General features: G+C 42.0%; 1 protein-coding gene across 1 annotated transcript; it reads right to left on the bottom strand.

Moving 5' to 3' along the window:
* Positions 1–780: 780 nt before the first annotated feature.
* On the bottom strand, positions 781–3,609 carry LOC109873899 (olfactory receptor 10G4-like). Its single transcript, XM_020465606.2, has one exon. The coding sequence runs from the start codon at positions 3,450–3,452 to the stop codon at positions 2,481–2,483; it is 972 nt and encodes a 323-aa protein (XP_020321195.2). The 5' UTR covers positions 3,453–3,609; the 3' UTR covers positions 781–2,480.
* Between the last annotated feature and the right edge of the window lie 16,082 nt (positions 3,610–19,691).

The following is a 19,691-nucleotide window of genomic DNA, read 5'->3' as shown; positions in this document are numbered from 1 at the left end:
AAATGTGATATTTCAGTTTTTATTCTTTATAAATGTGCAAAAAAAGTGATCAAGCCTGTTTTTGCTTTATCATTATGGGCTATTGTGTGTAGATTGATGAGTGGGGGAAACAAAAACAATTTAATCCATTTTAGAATAAGGCTGTGATGTAACAGAATGTGGAAAAAGTCAAGGGGTCTGAATAGTTTCCATATGCACTGTATATAATCTATATGTATTGTTAAATCAAATGTAGTCTAATAAAGTTATTTCAAATCGTACATATTATAGAGCAACCTCGGTCCGGTGTAGTCCACAAAACATATTGCATGTAACAAACAGGTACATGACCTACAGCAGTGGCAATCAAGTTCATGTTTCGGACATTTTCGGATTACAAAACAACTATTGATTTAGAACCACGGAGAGTTACCACAAGTCACAAAGGAAATAGGAGCTGCCTCCACTATTCCAGCAACATTTCACCTATCCTTAGTCTAATACAGTGACAACTAAAATATACCAAAAACGATTTATTCCAATCAACGTTCAGCTAAATATGATGTGACTTGTAGAGAAAAGCCAATACCATCCTCCTCTTTCATGTTGCCTTTGCCTAAACGGTCTATGACTCTATCATAAGAGTACACACTTTCAATTTATGTTTTTCTGGGATACCTGGCTAAAAAACTTGCTTGCAAGCCTGACTTCCTTTCATGGGCAATGATGCATCAGGGCATTAGCATGCTACATCTAGCTACAGTACCAGTAAAAAAATGTGGACACACCGACTCATTCAAGGGGTTTTCTTTATTTTATTACTATTTTCTACATTGTAGAATAATAGTGAAGACATTTCAAACTATGAAATAACACATATGAAATCTTGTAGTAACCAAAATTGTTAAACAAATCAAAATATATTTCATTTTTTAGATTCTTCAAAGTAGCCTCCCTTTGCCTTTATGACAGCTTTGTCATGGCATTCACTCAACCAGCTTCATGAGGAATTAATTTCAATTAACAGGTGTGCCTTGTTAATGAGTAGGTGTGTCCAAACGTTTGACTAGTACTTTATGCATATATAATGGGGTACATAGACTGTATGGTGGAAAAGTACTCAATTGTTAGACTTGAGTAAATGTATAACAATTAATAACAATTACCCCAAGTAAAAGTGAAAGTCACCCAGTAAAATACTACTTGAGTAAAAGTCTAAAAGTATTTGGTTTTAAATACACTTAAGTATTTAAAGTAAAAGTATAAATCATTGCACATTCCTTATATTGAGCACACTAGACAGCACAATTTTCTTGTTTTTTACAGATAAAAGTTCAGAGCAGGGTACTGGTTAGCCTGCTAGTGACAGTGTCTAAGGTGCAGGGTACTGGTGTTAGCCTGCTAGTGACAGTGTCTAAGGTGCAGGGTACTGGTGTTAGCCTGCTAGTGACAGTGTCTAAGATGCAGGGTACTGGTGTTAGCCTGCTAGTGACAGTGTCTAAGGTGCAGGGCAGGGTACTGGTGTTCTTCTGCTAGTGATAGTGTCTAAGGTGCAGGGTACTGGTGTTAGCCTGCTAGTGACAGTGTCTAAGGTGCAGGGCAGGGTACTGGGCGGAGGCCAGTTAGGGACAGTGTCTAAGGGGCAGGGCAGGGTACTGGGCGGAGGCCAGCTAGTGACAGTGTCTAAGGCGCAGGGCAGGGTACTGGGCGGAGGCCAGCTAGGGACAGTGTCTAAGGTGCAGGGCAGGGTACTGGACGGAGGCCAGCTAGTGACAGTGTTTTAAGGTGCAGGGCAGGGTACTGAGGGGCGGTAGGCTTGTGATGACTGTTTAACAGTCTGATGGAATGGAGATGGAAGCTGTTTTTCATTCTCTCTGTTCCAGCTTTGATACACCTGCATTGTCTCCGCCTGCTAGATGGTAACAGGGTGAACAGGCCGTGACTCGGGTGGCTGAGGTCTTTGATGATCTTCTTGGCCATCCTGTGACACCGGGTACTGTAGATGTCCTGAAGGGCAGGCATTGTTCATCTGCTAAACAGTAGCGTCTGCTAAACACGACCAATAAACACTGATTTGATATGTTTGACCGACCATAATGATCCCATGCCGTGACCCCAATCTGTCCCAGGGGGGAGTGGGATATGCTTAAAGCACATTTCTATTTCACCAAACACTGTACAAGTTACACACTGTGTGAAACAGGACAAATGTAGGGACTCCCTAATTTACCTTTCAATAATTAATATCCCTTAAAATTAAATTGATTTCATGCACAATTATCAAACCATGCGATAACTAGTATTGTGTGTCAACATTTTAACCGTTGGTTTTTTAAATTTGTTGATATTTAAAAGAAGACTTTTATATATGTTAGTGAGGGTTCATACCTCTTCATACCCGACTCTATACATTCATTTTACATTTGAGATTTGATAAAACATGTCATTCAAGTCACATCTGTATTTGATTATGTCAAAATATATAATAACAAATAAATAACTCACCCTTTTTGACATTTTATTGATACAGTTCTTTTTTTCAGAGACAGTATCTGAACCAATCTCTTTCTAATCTCTTTGGTCTTCAGACAGTAGACTGTAGGATTGATCAGAGAAGGTAACAGCGTAGCTATAATCATTAAAGCATTACGCTCCGTCAGATTCAGCCTCACCCCTATCCTCGTCAACAACACAGAGACTAACTTGGGAGCGTAGTAACAGGACACCACAATAATGTGACAAATACAGGTATTAAACCCCTGTGCTCTGCTCTCACTGTTTGGCAGTCTCAGGAGTGTGTAGATGATTTTAACGTATGACAGTATAATTAAGGGAAACTGGCCCGCGAGGAGCCATAGAGCCAGAATGGTGGGAATCAGGAAGTAAGGTTCAGGGTTGACACAGGCAGCCCTGATTAAAGCTGGGTAATCACAAAAGACGTACCTAATGATTGGCTGGCAGTATGGAAGGTTGTCAAAGTCTGCCCAAGCAAGAGCAATTCCTAAGCATATTATACCTATGAACCAGGAAGCTATGATTAACACAAATATTCGTGCGTTAGTCAGGATGCTGTGGTACCTAAGAGGGTTGCTGATAGCGATGGTTCGGTCCAAAGCCATCACGGACAGGGCCAGACACCCTGTGATGTCACCCAGGTGGTAGATGTACATTCGTGATATGCAGGAGTAGTAGGAGATGGTTTTGACCTCGCCCAGCAGGACAGAGATCATGGTGGTGCTGGTGCTGGAGGTGAACATGATGTCCACCACGGCCAGGTTACAGATGAGGAGGTACATGGGCGTGTGCAGCCGTCTGTCCGTCAAAATGATGCAGATGTTGGTGCCGCTTCCCAGAAGCACAAGGAAATAGGTGATGAAGATGAGGAAGCCCAGGAGCTTCTGGTGAGAGAGGTGGTCGAAGCCTGTGATGGTAAACTCCTCCACATTCTTCCCAGTGAAATTCACTGAAGACATCCTACACAAGCATCAGCCTACACAGACATAAAGATGATATATAAACACAACAACTCTATAGTTAAACTAAGACACTAACAAGTGGTGACACAAGTAGCACGATCAAATCCCTCTATTGAAACTAGCTGAGTAGACAGAACTCTACAACCCCTAGGCTGTGTACTGCGACACTGTGAAGCTGTCGGCACTTATACATTAGGTGACCAACCCACGTGGTGAAAAGGAGGGGGAGGGGTTTCCCAAATTATAGGTCAGGACCCACTGGGAGGTGACAGGCCATTGGTTTTGAATCATGGCCTCAGTTTTGGTCTTGGATATCATTATTTGGAAACCTATTTAGTTTGACTTTTTTTTTTTTTTTAACAAAACCATCATAATTTATAGATCCAAAAGTCATCAGCCAATAAGACCACAGACTGCAACACTGCTGGCTTTCATCTCTCCTCTCTAATCAGGGAATGACTGTTGAATACCCATCAGTGAATTACCACTAAGAAAAAAGGCCAGCACTACTGTGGATCTAGACTCCTAGATCTGAATACCCCTTTAGTGAGTGGTATTGTATCTCTGGGTAGTGAACACCTACAGACCACAGGTTTAATCATTAGACAATATCAAATCAAATAAAATGTATTTATAAAGCCCTCCTTACATCAGCTGATATCTCAAAGTGCTGTACAGAAGCCCAGATATGCTATGCTACGCTATGCTATGGAGCTATGTTTTCTCTGGGGTGTAAACACCTTCAGACCACAGGTTTAATCTATTTATGCCATGCTATGCTACGCTATGGAGCTATGTCTTCTCTGGGTTGTAAACACCTTCAGACTGCAGGTTTAATCTATAGATGCCTTGCTATGTGTAACAGTATAACTTTAGACTGTCCCCTCGCCCATACCCTGGCGCAGACCCTCTGCACACATCAACAACAGTCACCCACGAAGCATCGTTACCCATCGCTCCACAAAAGCCGCGGCCCTTGCAGAGCAAGGGGAACTACTACTTCAAGGTCTCAGAGCAAGTGATGTCACTGATTGAAACACTATTTAGCGCGCACCACCGCTAACTAAGCTAGCGTTTCACATCCGTTACATATGATATGCTACGCTACGCAATGGAGCTATGTTTTCTCTGGGGTGTAAACACCTACAGACCACAGGTGTAATCATTAGATGCTATGCTATGCTACGCTACGCTTTCTCTGGGGCTCAACACCTACAGTCGATCAATCAAATGTATTTATAAAGCCCTTCTTACATCAGCTGATGTCACAAAGGGCTGTACAGAAACTCAGCCTAAAACCCCGAACAGCAAGCAACGCAGGTGTAGAAGCACGGTGGCTAGGAAAAACTCCCTAGAAAGGCCAGAACCTAGGAAGAAACCTAGAGAGGAACCAGGCTATGAGGGGTGGCCAGTCCTCTTCTGGCTGTGCCGGGTGGCGATTATAACAGAACATGGATAAGATGTTCAAATGTTCATAGATGACCAGCAGGGTCAAATAATAATAATCACAGTGGTTGTCGAGGGTGCAACAGTTCAGCACCTCAGGAGTAAATGTGAGTTGGCTTTTCACAGCCGATTATTCAGAGTATCTCTAAAGCTCCTGCTGTCTCTAGAGAGTCTCTAAAGAGAAAACAGCAGGTCTGGGACAGGTAGCACGTCTGGTGAACAAGATAGAATTTGTAGATAATTGGCCCTCTTTCTGGGACTCACCCACAAACAGGACCAAGCCTGACCTGCTGAGGAGTGACGGACTCCATCCTAGCTGGAGGGGTGCTCTCATCTTATCTACCAACATAGACAGGGCTCTACCTCCTCTAGCTCCACAATGAAATAGGGTGCAGGCCAGGCAGCAGGCTGTTAGCCAGCCTGCCAGCATAGTGGAGTCTGCCACTAGCACAGTCAGTGTAGTCAGCTCAGCTATCACCATTGAGACCGTGTCTGTGCCTCGACCTAGGTTGGGCAAAACTAAACATGGCGGTGTTCGCCTTAGCAATCTCACTAGGATAAAGACCACCTCCATTCCTGTCATTATTGAAAGAGATCATGATACCTCACATCTCAAAATAGGGCTACTTAATGTTAGATCCCTTACATCAAAGGCAATTATAGTCAATGAACTAATCACTGACCATAATCTTGATGTGATTGGCCTGACTGAAACATGGCTTAAGCCTGATGAATTTACTGTATTAAATGAGGCCTCACCTCCTGGCTACACTAGTGAACATATCTCCCGTGCATCCCGCAAAGGCGGAGGTGTTGCTAACATTTACGATAGCAAATTTAAATTTACAAAAAAAAAAATGACGTTTTCGTCTTTTGAGCTTCTAGTCATGAAATCTATGCAGCCTACTCAATCACTTTTTATAGATACTGTTTACAGGCCACCTGGGCCATATACAGCGTTCCTCACTGAGTTCCCTGAATTCCTATCGGACCTTGTAGTCATAGCAGATAATATTCAAATCTTTGGTGACTTTAATATTCACATGGAAAAGTCCACAGACCCACTACAAAAGGCTTTCGGAGCCATCATCGACTCAGTGGGTTTTGTCCAACATGTCTCTGGACCCACTCACTGTCACAGTCATACGCTGGACCTAGTTTTGTCCCATGGAATAAATGTTGTGGATCTTAATGTTTTTCCTCATAATCCCGGACTATCGGACCACTACTTTATTACGTTTGCAATTGCAACAAATAATCTGCTCAGACCCCAACCAAGGAACATCAAAAGTCGTGCTATAAATTCACAGACAACACAAATATTCCTTGATGGCCTTCTAGATTCCCTCTGTCCACCCAAGGACGCCAGAGGACAAAAATCAGTTAACCACCTAACTGAGGAACTCAATTTAACCTTGCGCAATACCCTAGATGCAGTTGCACCCCTAAAAACTAAAAACATTTCTCATAAGAAACTAGCTCCCTGATACACAGAAAATACCCGAGCTCTGAAGCAAGCTTCCAGAAAATTGGAACGGAAATGGCACCAACACAAAACTGGAAGTCTTCCGACTAGCTTGGAAAGACATTACCGTGCAGTATTGAAGAGCCCTTACTGCTGCTAGATCATCCTATTTTTCTAACTTAATTGAGGAAAATAAGAACAATCCGAAATTCCTTTTTGATACTGTCGCAAAGCTAACTAAAATGCAGCATTCCCCAAGAGAGGATGACTTTCACTTTAGCAGTGGTAAATTCATGAACTTCTTTGAGGAAAAGATTATGATTATTAGAAAGCAAATTACGGACTCCTCTTTAAATCTGCGTATTCCTTCAAAGCTCAGTTGTCCTGAGTCTGCACAACTCTCCCAGGACCTAGGATCAAGAGAGACGCTCAAGTGTTTTAGTACTATATCTCTTGACACAATGATGAAAATAATCATGGCCTCTAAACCTTCAAGCTGCATACTGGACCCTATTCCAACTAAACTACTGAAAGAGCTGCTTCCTGTGCTTGGCCCTCCTATGTTGAACATAATAAACGGCTCTCTATCCACCGGATGTGTACCAAACTCACTAAAAGTGGCAGTAATAAAGCCTCTCTTGAAAAAGCCAAACCTTGACCCAGAAAATATAAAAAACTATCAGGCCTATATCGAATCTTCCATTCCTCTCAAACATTTTTGAAAAGGCTGTTGCGCAGCAACTTACTGCCTTCCTGAAGACAAACAATGTATACGAAATGCTTCAGTCTGGTTTTAGACCCCATCATAGCACTGAGACAGCACTTGTGAAGGTGGTAAATTACATTTTAATTGCATCGGACCGAGGCTCTGCATCTGTCCTCGTGCTCCTAGACCTTAATGCTGCTTTTGATACCATCGATCACCACATTCTTTTGGAGAGATTGGAAACCCAAATTGGTCTACACGGACAAGTTCTGGCCTGGTTTAGATCTTATCTGTCGGAAAGATATCAGTTTGTCTCTGTGATTGGTCTGTCCTCTGACAAATCAACTGTAAATTTCGGTGTTCCTCAAGGTTCCGTTTTGGGACCACTATTGTTTTCACTATATATTTTACCTCTTGGGGATGTTATTCGAAAACATAATGTTAACTTTCACTGCTATGCGGATGACACACAGCTGTACATTTCAATGAAACATGGTGAAGCCCCAAAATTGCCCTTGCTAGAAGCATGTGTTTCAGACATAAGGAAGTGGATGGCTGCAAACTTTCTACTTTTAAACTCGGACAAAACAGAGATGCTTGTTCTAGGTCCCAAGAAACAAAGAGATCTTCTGTTGAATCTGACAATTAATCTTAATGGTTGTACAGTCGTCTCAAATAAAACTGTGAAGGACCTCGGCGTTACTCTGGACCCTGATCTCTCTTTTGAAGAACATATCAAGACCATTTCAAGGACAGCTTTTTTCCATCTACGTAACATTGCAAAAATCAGAAACTTTCTGTCCAAAAATGATGCAGAAAAATGTATCCATGCTTTTGTCACTTCTAGGTTAGACTACTGCAATGCTCTACTTTCCGGCTACCCGGATAAAGCACTAAATAAACTTCAGTTGGTGCTAAATACGGCTGCTAGAATCCTGACTAGAACAAAAAAAAAATATAATATTACTCCAGTGCTAGCCTCTCTACACTGGCTTCCTGTCAAAGCAAGGGCTGATTTCAAGGTTTTACTGCTAACCTACAAAGCATTACATGGGCTTGCTCCTACCTATCTCTCTGATTTGGTCCTGCCGTACATACCTACACGTACGCTACGGTCACAAGACGCAGGCCTCCTAATTGTCCCTAGAATTTCTAAGCAAACAGCTGGAGGCAGGGCTTTCTCCTATAGAGCTCCATTTTTATGGAACGGTCTGCCTACCCATGTCAGAGGCGCAAACTCGGTCTCAACCTTTAAGTCTTTACTGAAGACTCATCTCTTCAATGGGTCATATGATTGAGTGTAGTCTGGCCCAGGAGTGGGAAGGTGAACGGAAAGGCTCTGGAGCCCGAGTATAGCCCACAAAGATCGACCGAGTCTGCGTCTCTCACATGCGTCTCTCAAAATGGAGCTCTATAGGAGAAAGCCCTGCCTAAAGCTGTTTGCTTAGAAATTCTAGAGAGAGTAAGGAGGCCTACGTCTTGTGACCGTAGCGTACGTGTAGGTATGTACGGCAGGACCAAATTGGAAAGTTGGGTAGTAGCAAGCCCATGTAATGCTTTGTAGGTTAGCAGTAAAACCTTGAAATCAGCCCTTGCCTTAACAGGAAGCCAGTGTAGAGAGACTAGCACTGGAGTAATTTGATCACATTTTTGGTTCTAGTCAAGATTCTAGCAGCCGTGTTTAGCACTAAATTAAGTTAATTCAGTGCTTTATCCGGGTAGCCGGAAAGTAGAGCATTGCAGTAGTCTATCCAAGAAGTGACAAAAGCATGGATACATGTTTCAGCATCATTTTTGGACAGAAAGTTGGACAGTCCCCAGGTCCAGAGGTCTAATCATTAGACTAATGGTTTCCCTCTCTTATTAAGGTTAATAAACATCATCAGGTAGCAGTATTACCACTTCCTCATTGAATTGATAGTCCCACTGATCCATCCAACTGGCTCCATGTGGACAATGATACAGTAGATGATATGCAATGTATACTCTATCTCTAGATATACCTAGGCAATTCACACAAGAAGGTACAATTTCGATGGCCCCACCTGCTTCATACTGCAAGACTAATCTACAACTATGAGATTATAATGTATCTCAAGGTAGTGGTAAAAGTCAAAACATACAGTTGAAGAAGGAAGTTTACATACACCTTAGCCAAATACATTTAAACTCAGTTTGTCACAATTCCTGACATTTAACCCTAGTTGAAAAATTCCCTGTCGTAGGTCAGTTAGGATCACATCGTTATTTTAAGAGTGTGAAATGTCAGAATAATAGTAGAGAGAATGATTTATTTCAGCTTTTATTTCTTTCATCACATTCCCAGTGGGTCAGAAGTTTACATACACTCAATTAGTACTTGGTAGCATTGCCTTTACATTGTTCAACTTCTGTCATATGTTTCGGGTAGCCTTCCACAAGCTTCCCACAATAAGTTCGGTAAATTTCAGCCCATTTCTCTTGACAGAGCTGGTGTAACAGAGTCAGGTTAGTAGGCCTCCTTGCTCGCCGAAGCTTTTCAGTTCTGCCCACAAATCTTCCATTTGGAAGACCCGTTTGCGACCAAGATTTAACTTTTTGACTGGTGTCTTGAGATGTTGCCTCAAGATATCCACATAATTTTCCTACTTCATGATGCCTTCTATTTTGAGACATGCACCAGTCCCTCCTGCAGCAAAGCACCCCCACAACTTGATGTTGCCATCGCTAGGAGACAGAACGCTTCTCATTCCTGAGCGTTATGACGACTGCATGGTCCCATGATGTTTATACTTGCGTACTATTGTCTGTACAGATGAACATGGTACCTTCAGGCATTTGGAATTTGCTCACAAGGATGAACCGGACATGTGGAGATCTACAATTTCTTTTCTGAGGTCTTGGCTAATATTCCTTTGATTTTTCCCATGATGTAAATCAAATAGGCACTGAGTTTGAAGGTAGGACTTGAAACACATGCACATGTAAACCTCCAATTGACCCAAATTATGTCAATTAGCCTATCAGAAGCTTGTTTATTATCCATGACATGATTTTGGGGAATTTTCCAAGCTGTTTAAAGACACAGTCAACTTAGTGTAGGATAACTTCTGACCCACTGGAATTGTGATAGAGTGAATTATAAGTGAAATGATCTATAGTTTGTTAACAAGAAACGTGTGGAGTGGTTGAAAAACTAGTTTTAATGACGCCAACCTAAGTGTAGGTAATCTGACTTCAACTGTTCATTTTGGCCTAAAATCGCAGCCTAAAGACAGTCCCCACTTCATCTGAAGCATGGTGTAGCTAACAACAGTTCCATCATCACCTGCATGGGTACCTGAGGTGATGACTCAGGATCCAAGGTCTACCAACACTCTAATTAGGTCTCTGAGGACCACCTGTTTGTTGAGCCTGAGTCTGAGGAGAGTGACAGGGACACTAGACCTGGTGGGATTACTGCTCTGCCATCATACAACTTGTTACTGTACACTCATTACGAGAGAGAGAGAGAGAGAGAGAGAGAGAGAGAGAGAGAGAGAGAGAGAGAGAGAGAGAGAGAGAGAGAGAGAGAGAGAGAGAGAGAGAGAGAGAGAGATACTCATTTAAGCAACAGGCCAAAGCAATGGGTTTAGGCAAGCTAATGAAATATTGCTGCTAAATGTAAATTTGCTGAATCTTGCCAAAAGACTGTTTATCCATCTCTCTACATTGTCCCTAAAACACCCAACAGTTAGTGGGTTGGTAATATGTTCAACACTGTGACATTAATCCTCTCATAGGATCTGATAGGGAGTCATCAGAGAGACAATTATACTGTTGATACACCTGAGAAGAGTGTTTACAGGTAGACAACTTAGGCTGGGGAGAGTTAGGACGTTTTAGGGTCAAAGGGCTAAAGAACAAGGTCAATTCAAGTCAACACTTTTGTTACTACCTTGCATGCTGTCTACTGCAAAACTACTGAAAATGTAGGACTAGACAAGGCTGTCCCTTCTCCCCCCTTTTATTCACTATTGTGAAAAGCCACTGGTCATCTCAGTCCAGGTCAATGAGAAGATAAGGGATGTGAAACAGAAGGACATCCAGGTCAATGACAACATATCAGGAGCTGTGCCAGAAGGCTGAGGCAGTGGTCAAACAACAGTCCCACTTCAGAGTAATGGAGGACACTGGAATTTGGTTGGTCACATTGGATCTGATCAAGAGTCAAAATACTTTCCTGGAATTCACAGAACCACCATTGATAATGTAATCAGTGCTGTGTCTATATGATTATAGTGTACGTTGCAAGGAGGTGTCCTTTCCTACTATGCCAATGGACTACTCCTGGCCCGAGTGAGTGATGCCAACCAGTAAGTGCCATGCTGGCACGTGTCCAGTGGCGGATTTAGGCATAGACGACATGGGCATCCACCCAGGGCGGCATCTTTCCAGGGGAGGCATGGGGTACCTGCACAAAATATTATATATATACTGTATATACAGGTATTCATATATATATATGAAAATAATATTCAGAATGGTGACATTTGCGCAATAGGTTCATGTCAGTCAGCAATTTTGTCCCTAGCTTGCATGCTTGGAAGACCGTGCAATTTATATATATATATATATATATATATATATACATATATAAATAGTATTCCAATTGGTGACATCACGATCAGTTTTATATCGCTCATTTGCACGTCACATCATTGATATCATGTCACCATGTGGGACTATGGGTCAATTCAACTTCGGCGTCCTGATTGTAGTTTGTGAGCTAAGGTCTCCCACTCAGAAGTATGAGATGGGGAGTGGGTGGGGGTAGGTTGAGCTCAGGTCTCCCCACTGGAAGCCCGAGGTAGGGGGAGTGGGGGAATCTATCAAATAGAGCACCTAAAACTTTGTACAGTACAAATGCAATTAGTTGTGCAATTTAGTTTGTGTGTTTCTTGTTTGAAGTGCAATAGTGTAATAATCTTCTTTAGAAGTGTGTTATCTATTTGTATATTTGTGTGGTATAGAACCTTGTGGAATTTAGTTGAATTTGTGTGTTTTTTGTTAGCAATAGGGTAATAGTGTAATAATTCGATACTCTTTAACATTTGTATTTATATACTACAATTTGTTTCTATTTGTCTTTGTTCTTTTTGATATTTATAAGTCTTATTTTTGTATATATAATTATATTTATATAGTTTTTAATGTTATGTTTATTTATTTGTGTTGTTGCAAATGTCAACAGATGGAGGACTGAAGAGACTGAAGAGTCCTCTGCTGTCTGAACTGGGAGGGACGTTTCCCTCAGTATTACATTGATACAAGACACATCTGGTACTTTTTTATCATCTTTGTTATTATTAAATCCAATGGTACATCAATAGAGGGAGGAGTGTGTATTCTTCAAACATGTCAGGGAACTCCTGTCTTATACGGGGCACCATACAGGGAGGTATAATATTTGTACATTGTTATATTAGCAGAACACTGCTTCTACAGTATTGTGTGAAGGATGGTTTATTCTACATGAAACTGTTACACCTGAAAGTTAGCGAATCAAATGTTTTTGTATTTGTCACATGCGCTGAATACAACAGGTGTAGACCTTACAGTGAAATGCTTACTTACAAGCCATTAACCCACACTTCAGCTTTAAGAAGAAAAAAACATTAAGAAGTAAGTAACAAATACTTAAAGAGCAGCAGTAAATAACAATAGCGGGGCTATATACAGGGGTTATCGGTACAGAATCAATGTGTGAGGGCACCGGAGTCGATGTAATTGAGGTGGGGGGCATTGATTCTGAGGTAATATGTACATTTAGATAGAATTATTAACCATTCTAGCGCAGCGGAACCCCTCGACAACATTTCGCTGAAAAGGAAATTACCCATCCCGGATCCGGGAGAATTGTCATCAACTGACACTAATTAGCTTAACGCAATGGACAAAAAATATTACTAGAAAATATTCATATTCATGAAATCACAAGTGAAATATATTGAAACACAGCTTAGCCTTTTGTTAATCACCCTGTCATCTCAGATTTTGAAATGATGCTTTACAGCCAAAGCAAGACAAGCATTTATGTAAGTTCATCAATAGCCTAGTATAGCATTATGCCTAGCTAGCAGCAGGCAACCTGGTCATGAAAATCAGAAAAGCAATCAAATTAAATCGTTTACCTTTGATGAGCTTCGGATGTTTTCACTCACGAGACTCCCAGTTAGATAGCAAATGTTCCTTTTTTCCCATAAAGAGTATTTTTGTAGCCGAAATAGCTCTGTTAGTTCTTCACGTTTGCCTGAGAATTCGACCGGAAATTGCGGTCACGACAATTCCAAATTAACTCCATAATATCGACAGAAACATGGCAAACGTTTATAATCAATCCTCAATGTGTTTTTCAAATATCTATTTGATAATATATCAACTGGGACAGCTGTATTTTCAGTAAGACCGGGAGGAAAAATAGCTACCTTTGTCTATTACGCAAGAATTACTCTGAGAGCACTCAGCCGGCCACTTACGCAATGTAGTCGTTTACGCTCATTCTTCAACATAAAGTGCTGTAGACACCTTGGGGAATACGTAGAAAAAGGAAACTGGTTGATAGCCCATTCACTGCTCAATCGGGACGCATCGGAACGCAGAGCTTTCAAAACATGAGTCACTTCCTGATTGGATTTTCCTCAGGCTTTCGCCTGCAATATCAGTTCTGTCATACTCACAGACAATATTTTTACAGTTTTGGAAACTTTAGAGAGTTTTCTATCCTAAGCTGTCAATTATATGCATATTCTAGCATCTTGTCCTGACAAAATAGCCCGTTTACTTTGGGAACATTATTTTTCCAAAAATGAAAATAGTGCCCCCTAGTTTCAAGAGGGTAAAGGTCTTACTCACATTGGCTGCGGAGAGTGTGATCACACAGTCGTCCGGAACAGTTGATGCTCTCATGGATGTTTCAGTGTTACTTGCCTTGAACCGAGCATAGAAGTTATTTAGCTCGTCTGGTAGGTTCATGTCACTAGGCAGCTCTCGGCTGTGCTTCCCTTTTTAGTCTGTAATAGTTTGCAAACTCTTCCACATCCAACGAGCGTCAGAGCCGGTGTAGTACAATTCTTAGTCCTGTATTGAAGCTTTGCCTGTTTGATGGTTAATCGGAGGGCATAGTGGGATTTCTTATAAGCTTCCGGGATGGAGTCCCGCTGCTTGAAAGTGGCAGCTCAACCCTTTAGCTCAGTGCGAATGTTGCCTGTAATCCATGGCTTCTGGTTGGGGAATGTACGTTGAGTCAATGTGGGAGGGACGTCCTCGATGCACTTATAGATAAAGCCAGGTACTGATGTGGTGCACTCCTCAAAGCCATCGGAAGAATCCCGGAACATGTTCCAGTCTGTGTTAGCAAAACAGTCCTGTAGTTTAGCATCTGCATCATCTGACCACTTCATCTGACCATCAAAACACTTTGTTTAGAATATTTACAAAAATTGCACTCTTCTCATATTAGTCTGTAGGCTACTGACCTATTCCTATCCTGGACATGTTGATTTGGTCAGTAGCCTACAGAGTGGTATGATAAGAGTACCATCCTGCATCTCACATCTGCCTGTTGGTATTGAACTCTGCCTGCTGGACCCATGGGTTGTTGCATACTCTGTCATATCCAGGATGGGAGTGTAAATCACTCCACCCATCTTGTGACCTGACTGTATCTGTCCATAATCTTTAAAACATTACATGGATGGAAGGAAATTCATCCCCCACTGGAGACTTGAAGACAGAACCTCACCCAGAGAGCTGTGCACGTCAGTGTGTGGTTAGACAGACAAATCCTTTGATTTGGACAAACAGACAAATAGAAAGCCATTCTTGTTGTGGACCAGGATGAGGAGGACCCAGCAGGGCAGGCTGTATGGAGCAGCACTATGTCGTCCAGGAGGGCAGGGCCGACCACAAGGACTGAAGGAAGTGTCAGAGACAGGTCCAGACCTTCAAAGACTGTATGATGACCTTCCAGAAAGCCATGAAGAAACAGCTGATGAGGCAGGCTAAAGCAGCAGCAGTATGGGACACAGAGTCTACTTAGAAGAGCAAAGACTGTATGATGACCTTCCAAAAATCCAGGAAGAAACAGCTGATGAGGCAGGCTAAAGCAGCAGCAGTATGGGACACAGAGTCTACTTAGAAGAGCAAAGACTGTATGATGACCTTCCAAAAATCCAGGAAGAAACAGCTGATGAGGCAGCTTGATGGGACTGAAAGGTACTGTAGAACATTCTCTAAGACTTTTCTCTAGAACACTGGTTCTGCATCCTTGGTGTGGGTCACAGGCAATAGATGGGTCACTTTCTTTGGGAACATGAAGATGTAATATCTACTCTCAGACAGAGCGAATTGAATGGTATCAAACACATGTGTTTGATGTATTTGATACCGTTCCACTGATTTTGATCCAGTCATTAACACGAGCCAGCCTCCTGTGATGTGTGTGTGTGTTTGTCTTGAAAGAACACAACATTCACATTTCAAACCCCTTACTATCTATAAAACATTGGTTGTGGATGGATGTGTGTTGTTTCCTATCTGCAAAGCATTGGTTGTGGATGGGTGTGTGTTGTTGTCAAGAGATTGAGGGTGCCTTCAGTTTCCTGTGTTGGCAGGACACATTTGATGTGCTTCATTTATTTGGACAAGTACAACTAAATAGATCTCTGTCATTGGATTTTTTGTGTGTCTCATTTGAACTTCTACCAATCAAATTCTTCTTTTTGGTATAGTCAACACAGTGCCTTCAATACAGTCCCACATGTTGTTACGGACATTAGCCACAGGGTGGCAGTATGACCTTAGTGTCCTCTGAGGTGAAGGAATATCATCCACACTCAGTCACATTGAGAGAGGCTAGGATGGAATGGTGGAAAAACAAAAAAAATGATTTTATTTATCTGATTTATCTGATTATCATACTGAGGTGTGTAGATCTCCAAATCATCATGTACACAGTTTACACTCGGTATAAAAGGTGTAGTGAAATGTTTGTGTGTTATCTCCATCAACATTGCAGTACAATAATCAATATCAATAATAAGAGTCAAAACCTCTCATCGAGTGACAGCTGTGGTCATTTTATAGACTCCAAGAATTCCTCTGTCTTCCTCTGTCTTTAGCGGATATAAGAATATTATATATAAACTCAGTGGCCAGTTTATTAGGTACACCACCCTGTTCACTAAAATGGTTCACTCCTACACACAGTGAGTCATGTGGCCGTGGCTTGCTATATAAAGCAGGCAGACAGGCATTGAGACATTCAGTTACCGTTCGATTGAACGATAGAATGGGCGGAACGAGTAACCTAAGCATCTTTGAGCGTGGTGTAATCTTCTGTGCCAGGCGTGCAGGTTCCAGTACCTCCGAAACCAGGGGCGAAACTTTGGCTTTAGAGGTGGTGGGACATAACCTGGTGGGGGCTCTGGGGCTTCCACCATCAGTATTTTTTGGCATCTAAAGCTAATTTCCTGCATTTCTACACAATCTAATATGACCCTTTTTTTGGGGTCATTTTAATTGTAAATAAGAATAGAATATGTTTCTCAACACGTCTACATGAATGTGGATGCTACCATGATTATGTATAATACTGAATTAATCGTGAATTATGATGACTGAGAAGGTTATAGGCTCACTGATTGTAATGGTGAGAGGTTAGCATATCTTGGGGGTGTGATATTGTGTAGAGACAGACTGGAGAATCTTGAAGAAATAGACAAAGAACATGCTACTGAGACAGATCTGGTCGGAGATGTACTGCTTCTCAAACAGTAAGGTCTCTAAGAGATTAGGGATGAGACACACAGGTCGGTCAGGTTGAAGACTACGACGTCCCTACGACGTCCCTCTCTCTCTTTCGCATCGTCTGAGATTCCCAAAGATTGGAAAGCTGCAACAATCATCTCCCTCTTCAAAGGGGGAGACACTCTAGACCCAAACTGCTACAGACCTATATATATCCTACTCTGCCTTTCTAAGGTCTTCGAAAGCCAAGTTAACAAACAGATCACCGACTATTTCGAATCCCACTGTACCTTCTCCGCTATGCAATCATGTTTCAGAGCTGGTCATGGGTGCACCTCAGCCACACTCAAGGTCCTAAACGATATCATAACCGCCATCAATAAGAGACATTACTGTGCAGCTGTATTCATCAACCTGGCCAAGGCTGTCAATCACCACACCTTATTGGCAGACTCAAAAGCCTTGGTTTCTCAAATGACAGCATCGCCTGGTTCACCAACTACTTCTTTGATAGGGTTCAGTGTGTCAAATTGGAGGGCCTGTTGTCCGGACCTCTGGCAGTCTCTATGGGGGTTCAATTCTCGGGCCGACTCTGTTCTCTGTATACATCTACAAGTCCATGCTAGGTAAAGCTCCGCCTTATCTCAGCTCACTGGTCACGATGGCAACACCCATCCGTAGCACGCGCTCCAGCAGGTGTATCTCACTGATCATCCCTAAAGCCAACACCTCATTTGGCCGCCTTTCGTTCCAGTACTCTGCTGCCTGTGACTGGAACGAATTGCAAAAATCGCTGAAGTTGGAGACTTTTATCTCCCTCACCAACTTCAAACATCAGCTATCTGAGCAGCTAACCGATCGCTGCAGCTGTACATAGTCTATTGGTAAATAGCCCACCCTTTTTCACCTACCTCATCCCCATACTGTTTTTATTTATTTACTTTTCTGCTCTTTTGCACACCAATATCTCTACCTGTACATGACCATCTGATCATTCATCACTCCAGTGTTAATCTGCAAAATTGTAATTATTTGCCTACCTCATGCCTTTTGCACACATTGTATATAGACTCCCCCTTTGTTTTCTACTGTGTTATTGACTTGTTAATTGTTTACTCCATGTGTAACTCTTTGTTGTCTGCTCACACTGCTATGCTTTATCTTGGCCAGGTCGCAGTTGCAAATGAGAACTTGTTCTCAACTAGCCTACCTGGTTAAATAAAGGTGTTCTCAACTAGCCTACCTGGTTAAATAAAGGTGTTCTCAACTAGCCTGCCTGGTTAAATAAAGGTGTTCTCAACTAGCCTACCTGGTTAAATAAAGGTGTTCTCAACTAGCCTACCTGGTTAAATAAAGGTGTTCTCAACTAGCCTACCTGGTTAAATAAAGGTGAAATAAAATAAAAAATCTAAAAAAATCTATGATGTCTCTCTTGCTGCTGGTGATTCTTTGATCCACCTCTATACAGATGACACCATTCTGTCTACTTCTGGACCTTCTTTGGACAAAGTGTTAACTAACCTCCAGACAAGCTTCAATGCCATACAACTCTCCTTCTGTGGCCTCCAATTGCTCTTAAATGCAAGTAAAACTAAATGCATGCTCTTTCACCGATCACTGCCCGCACCTACCCACCCGTCCAGCATCACTACTCTGGATGGTTCTGACTTAGAATATGTGGACAACTACAAATACCTAGGTGTCTGGCTAGACTGTAAACTCTCCTTCCAGACTCACATTAAGCATCTCCAATCCAAAATTAAATCTAGAATCGGCTTCATATTTCGCAACAAAGCATCCTTCACTCATGCTGCCAAACATACCCTCGTAAAACCGACCATCCTACCGATCCTCGACTACGGCGATGTCATTTATAAAATAGCCTCCAACACTCTACTCAACAAATCGGATGCAGTCTATCACAGTGCCATCCGTTTTGTCACCAAAGCCCCATATACTACCCACCACTGCGACCTGTATGCTCTCTTTGGCTGGCCCTCGCTTCGCCCCGCCTTATTTCAGCTCACTGGTCAACATAGCAGCACCCACCCATAGCACACGCTCCAGCAGGTATATCTCAATGGTCACCCGCAAAGCCAATTCCTCCTTTGGTCGCCTTTCCTTCCAGTTCTCTACTGCCAATGACTGGAACGAACTGCAAATATGAGACCCAAATATGGGTCTCCACTGAAGCTGGAGACCCATATCTCCCTCACTAGCTTTAAGCACCAGCTGTCAGAGCAGTTCACAGATCACTGCACCTGGACATAGCCTATCTGTTAACAGCCCATCAAACTACCTCATCCCCATACTGTATGTATTAATTTATCTTGCTGCTTTGCACCCCAGTATCTCTACTTGTACATTCATCTTCTGCCCATCTACCATTCCAGTGTTAATTTCTGTATTGTAATTACTTCGCCACCATGGCCTATTTATTGCCTTACCTCCCTTATCTTACCTCATTTGCACTCACTGTATGTACACTTTTCTTTTCTCTACTGTATTATTGACTGTACGTTTGTTTATTCCATGTGTAACTCTGTGTTGTTGTATGTGTCAAACTGCTTTGCTTTATTTTGGCCAGATTGCAGTTGTGAATGAAATAAAGGTGAAATAAAAAAAAATAAAAAGGTTGAAGATAACAGAGGTTATAACAACGTTGGTGAGAAAACTGTTGAAAGTGAACAGATTCATAGGACCAGCGCTATAACTAAAATAACATATCCAGGCTGCTTGTTAAGAAATTATACCACATTTATGCAAAGAGTTATGTGACATTAGAATACTTGTGTTACTGGAGCTAACAACGTACTTGGCCGTGTGGAGGTTCCTGGCCAGGTAGATAACA

This window comes from Oncorhynchus kisutch, linkage group LG29 (assembly GCF_002021735.2).
Source record: "Oncorhynchus kisutch isolate 150728-3 linkage group LG29, Okis_V2, whole genome shotgun sequence".
NCBI classification, from domain to species: Eukaryota; Metazoa; Chordata; class Actinopteri; order Salmoniformes; family Salmonidae; genus Oncorhynchus; species Oncorhynchus kisutch.
This window is presented reverse-complemented; position numbering and strand designations above follow the sequence as displayed.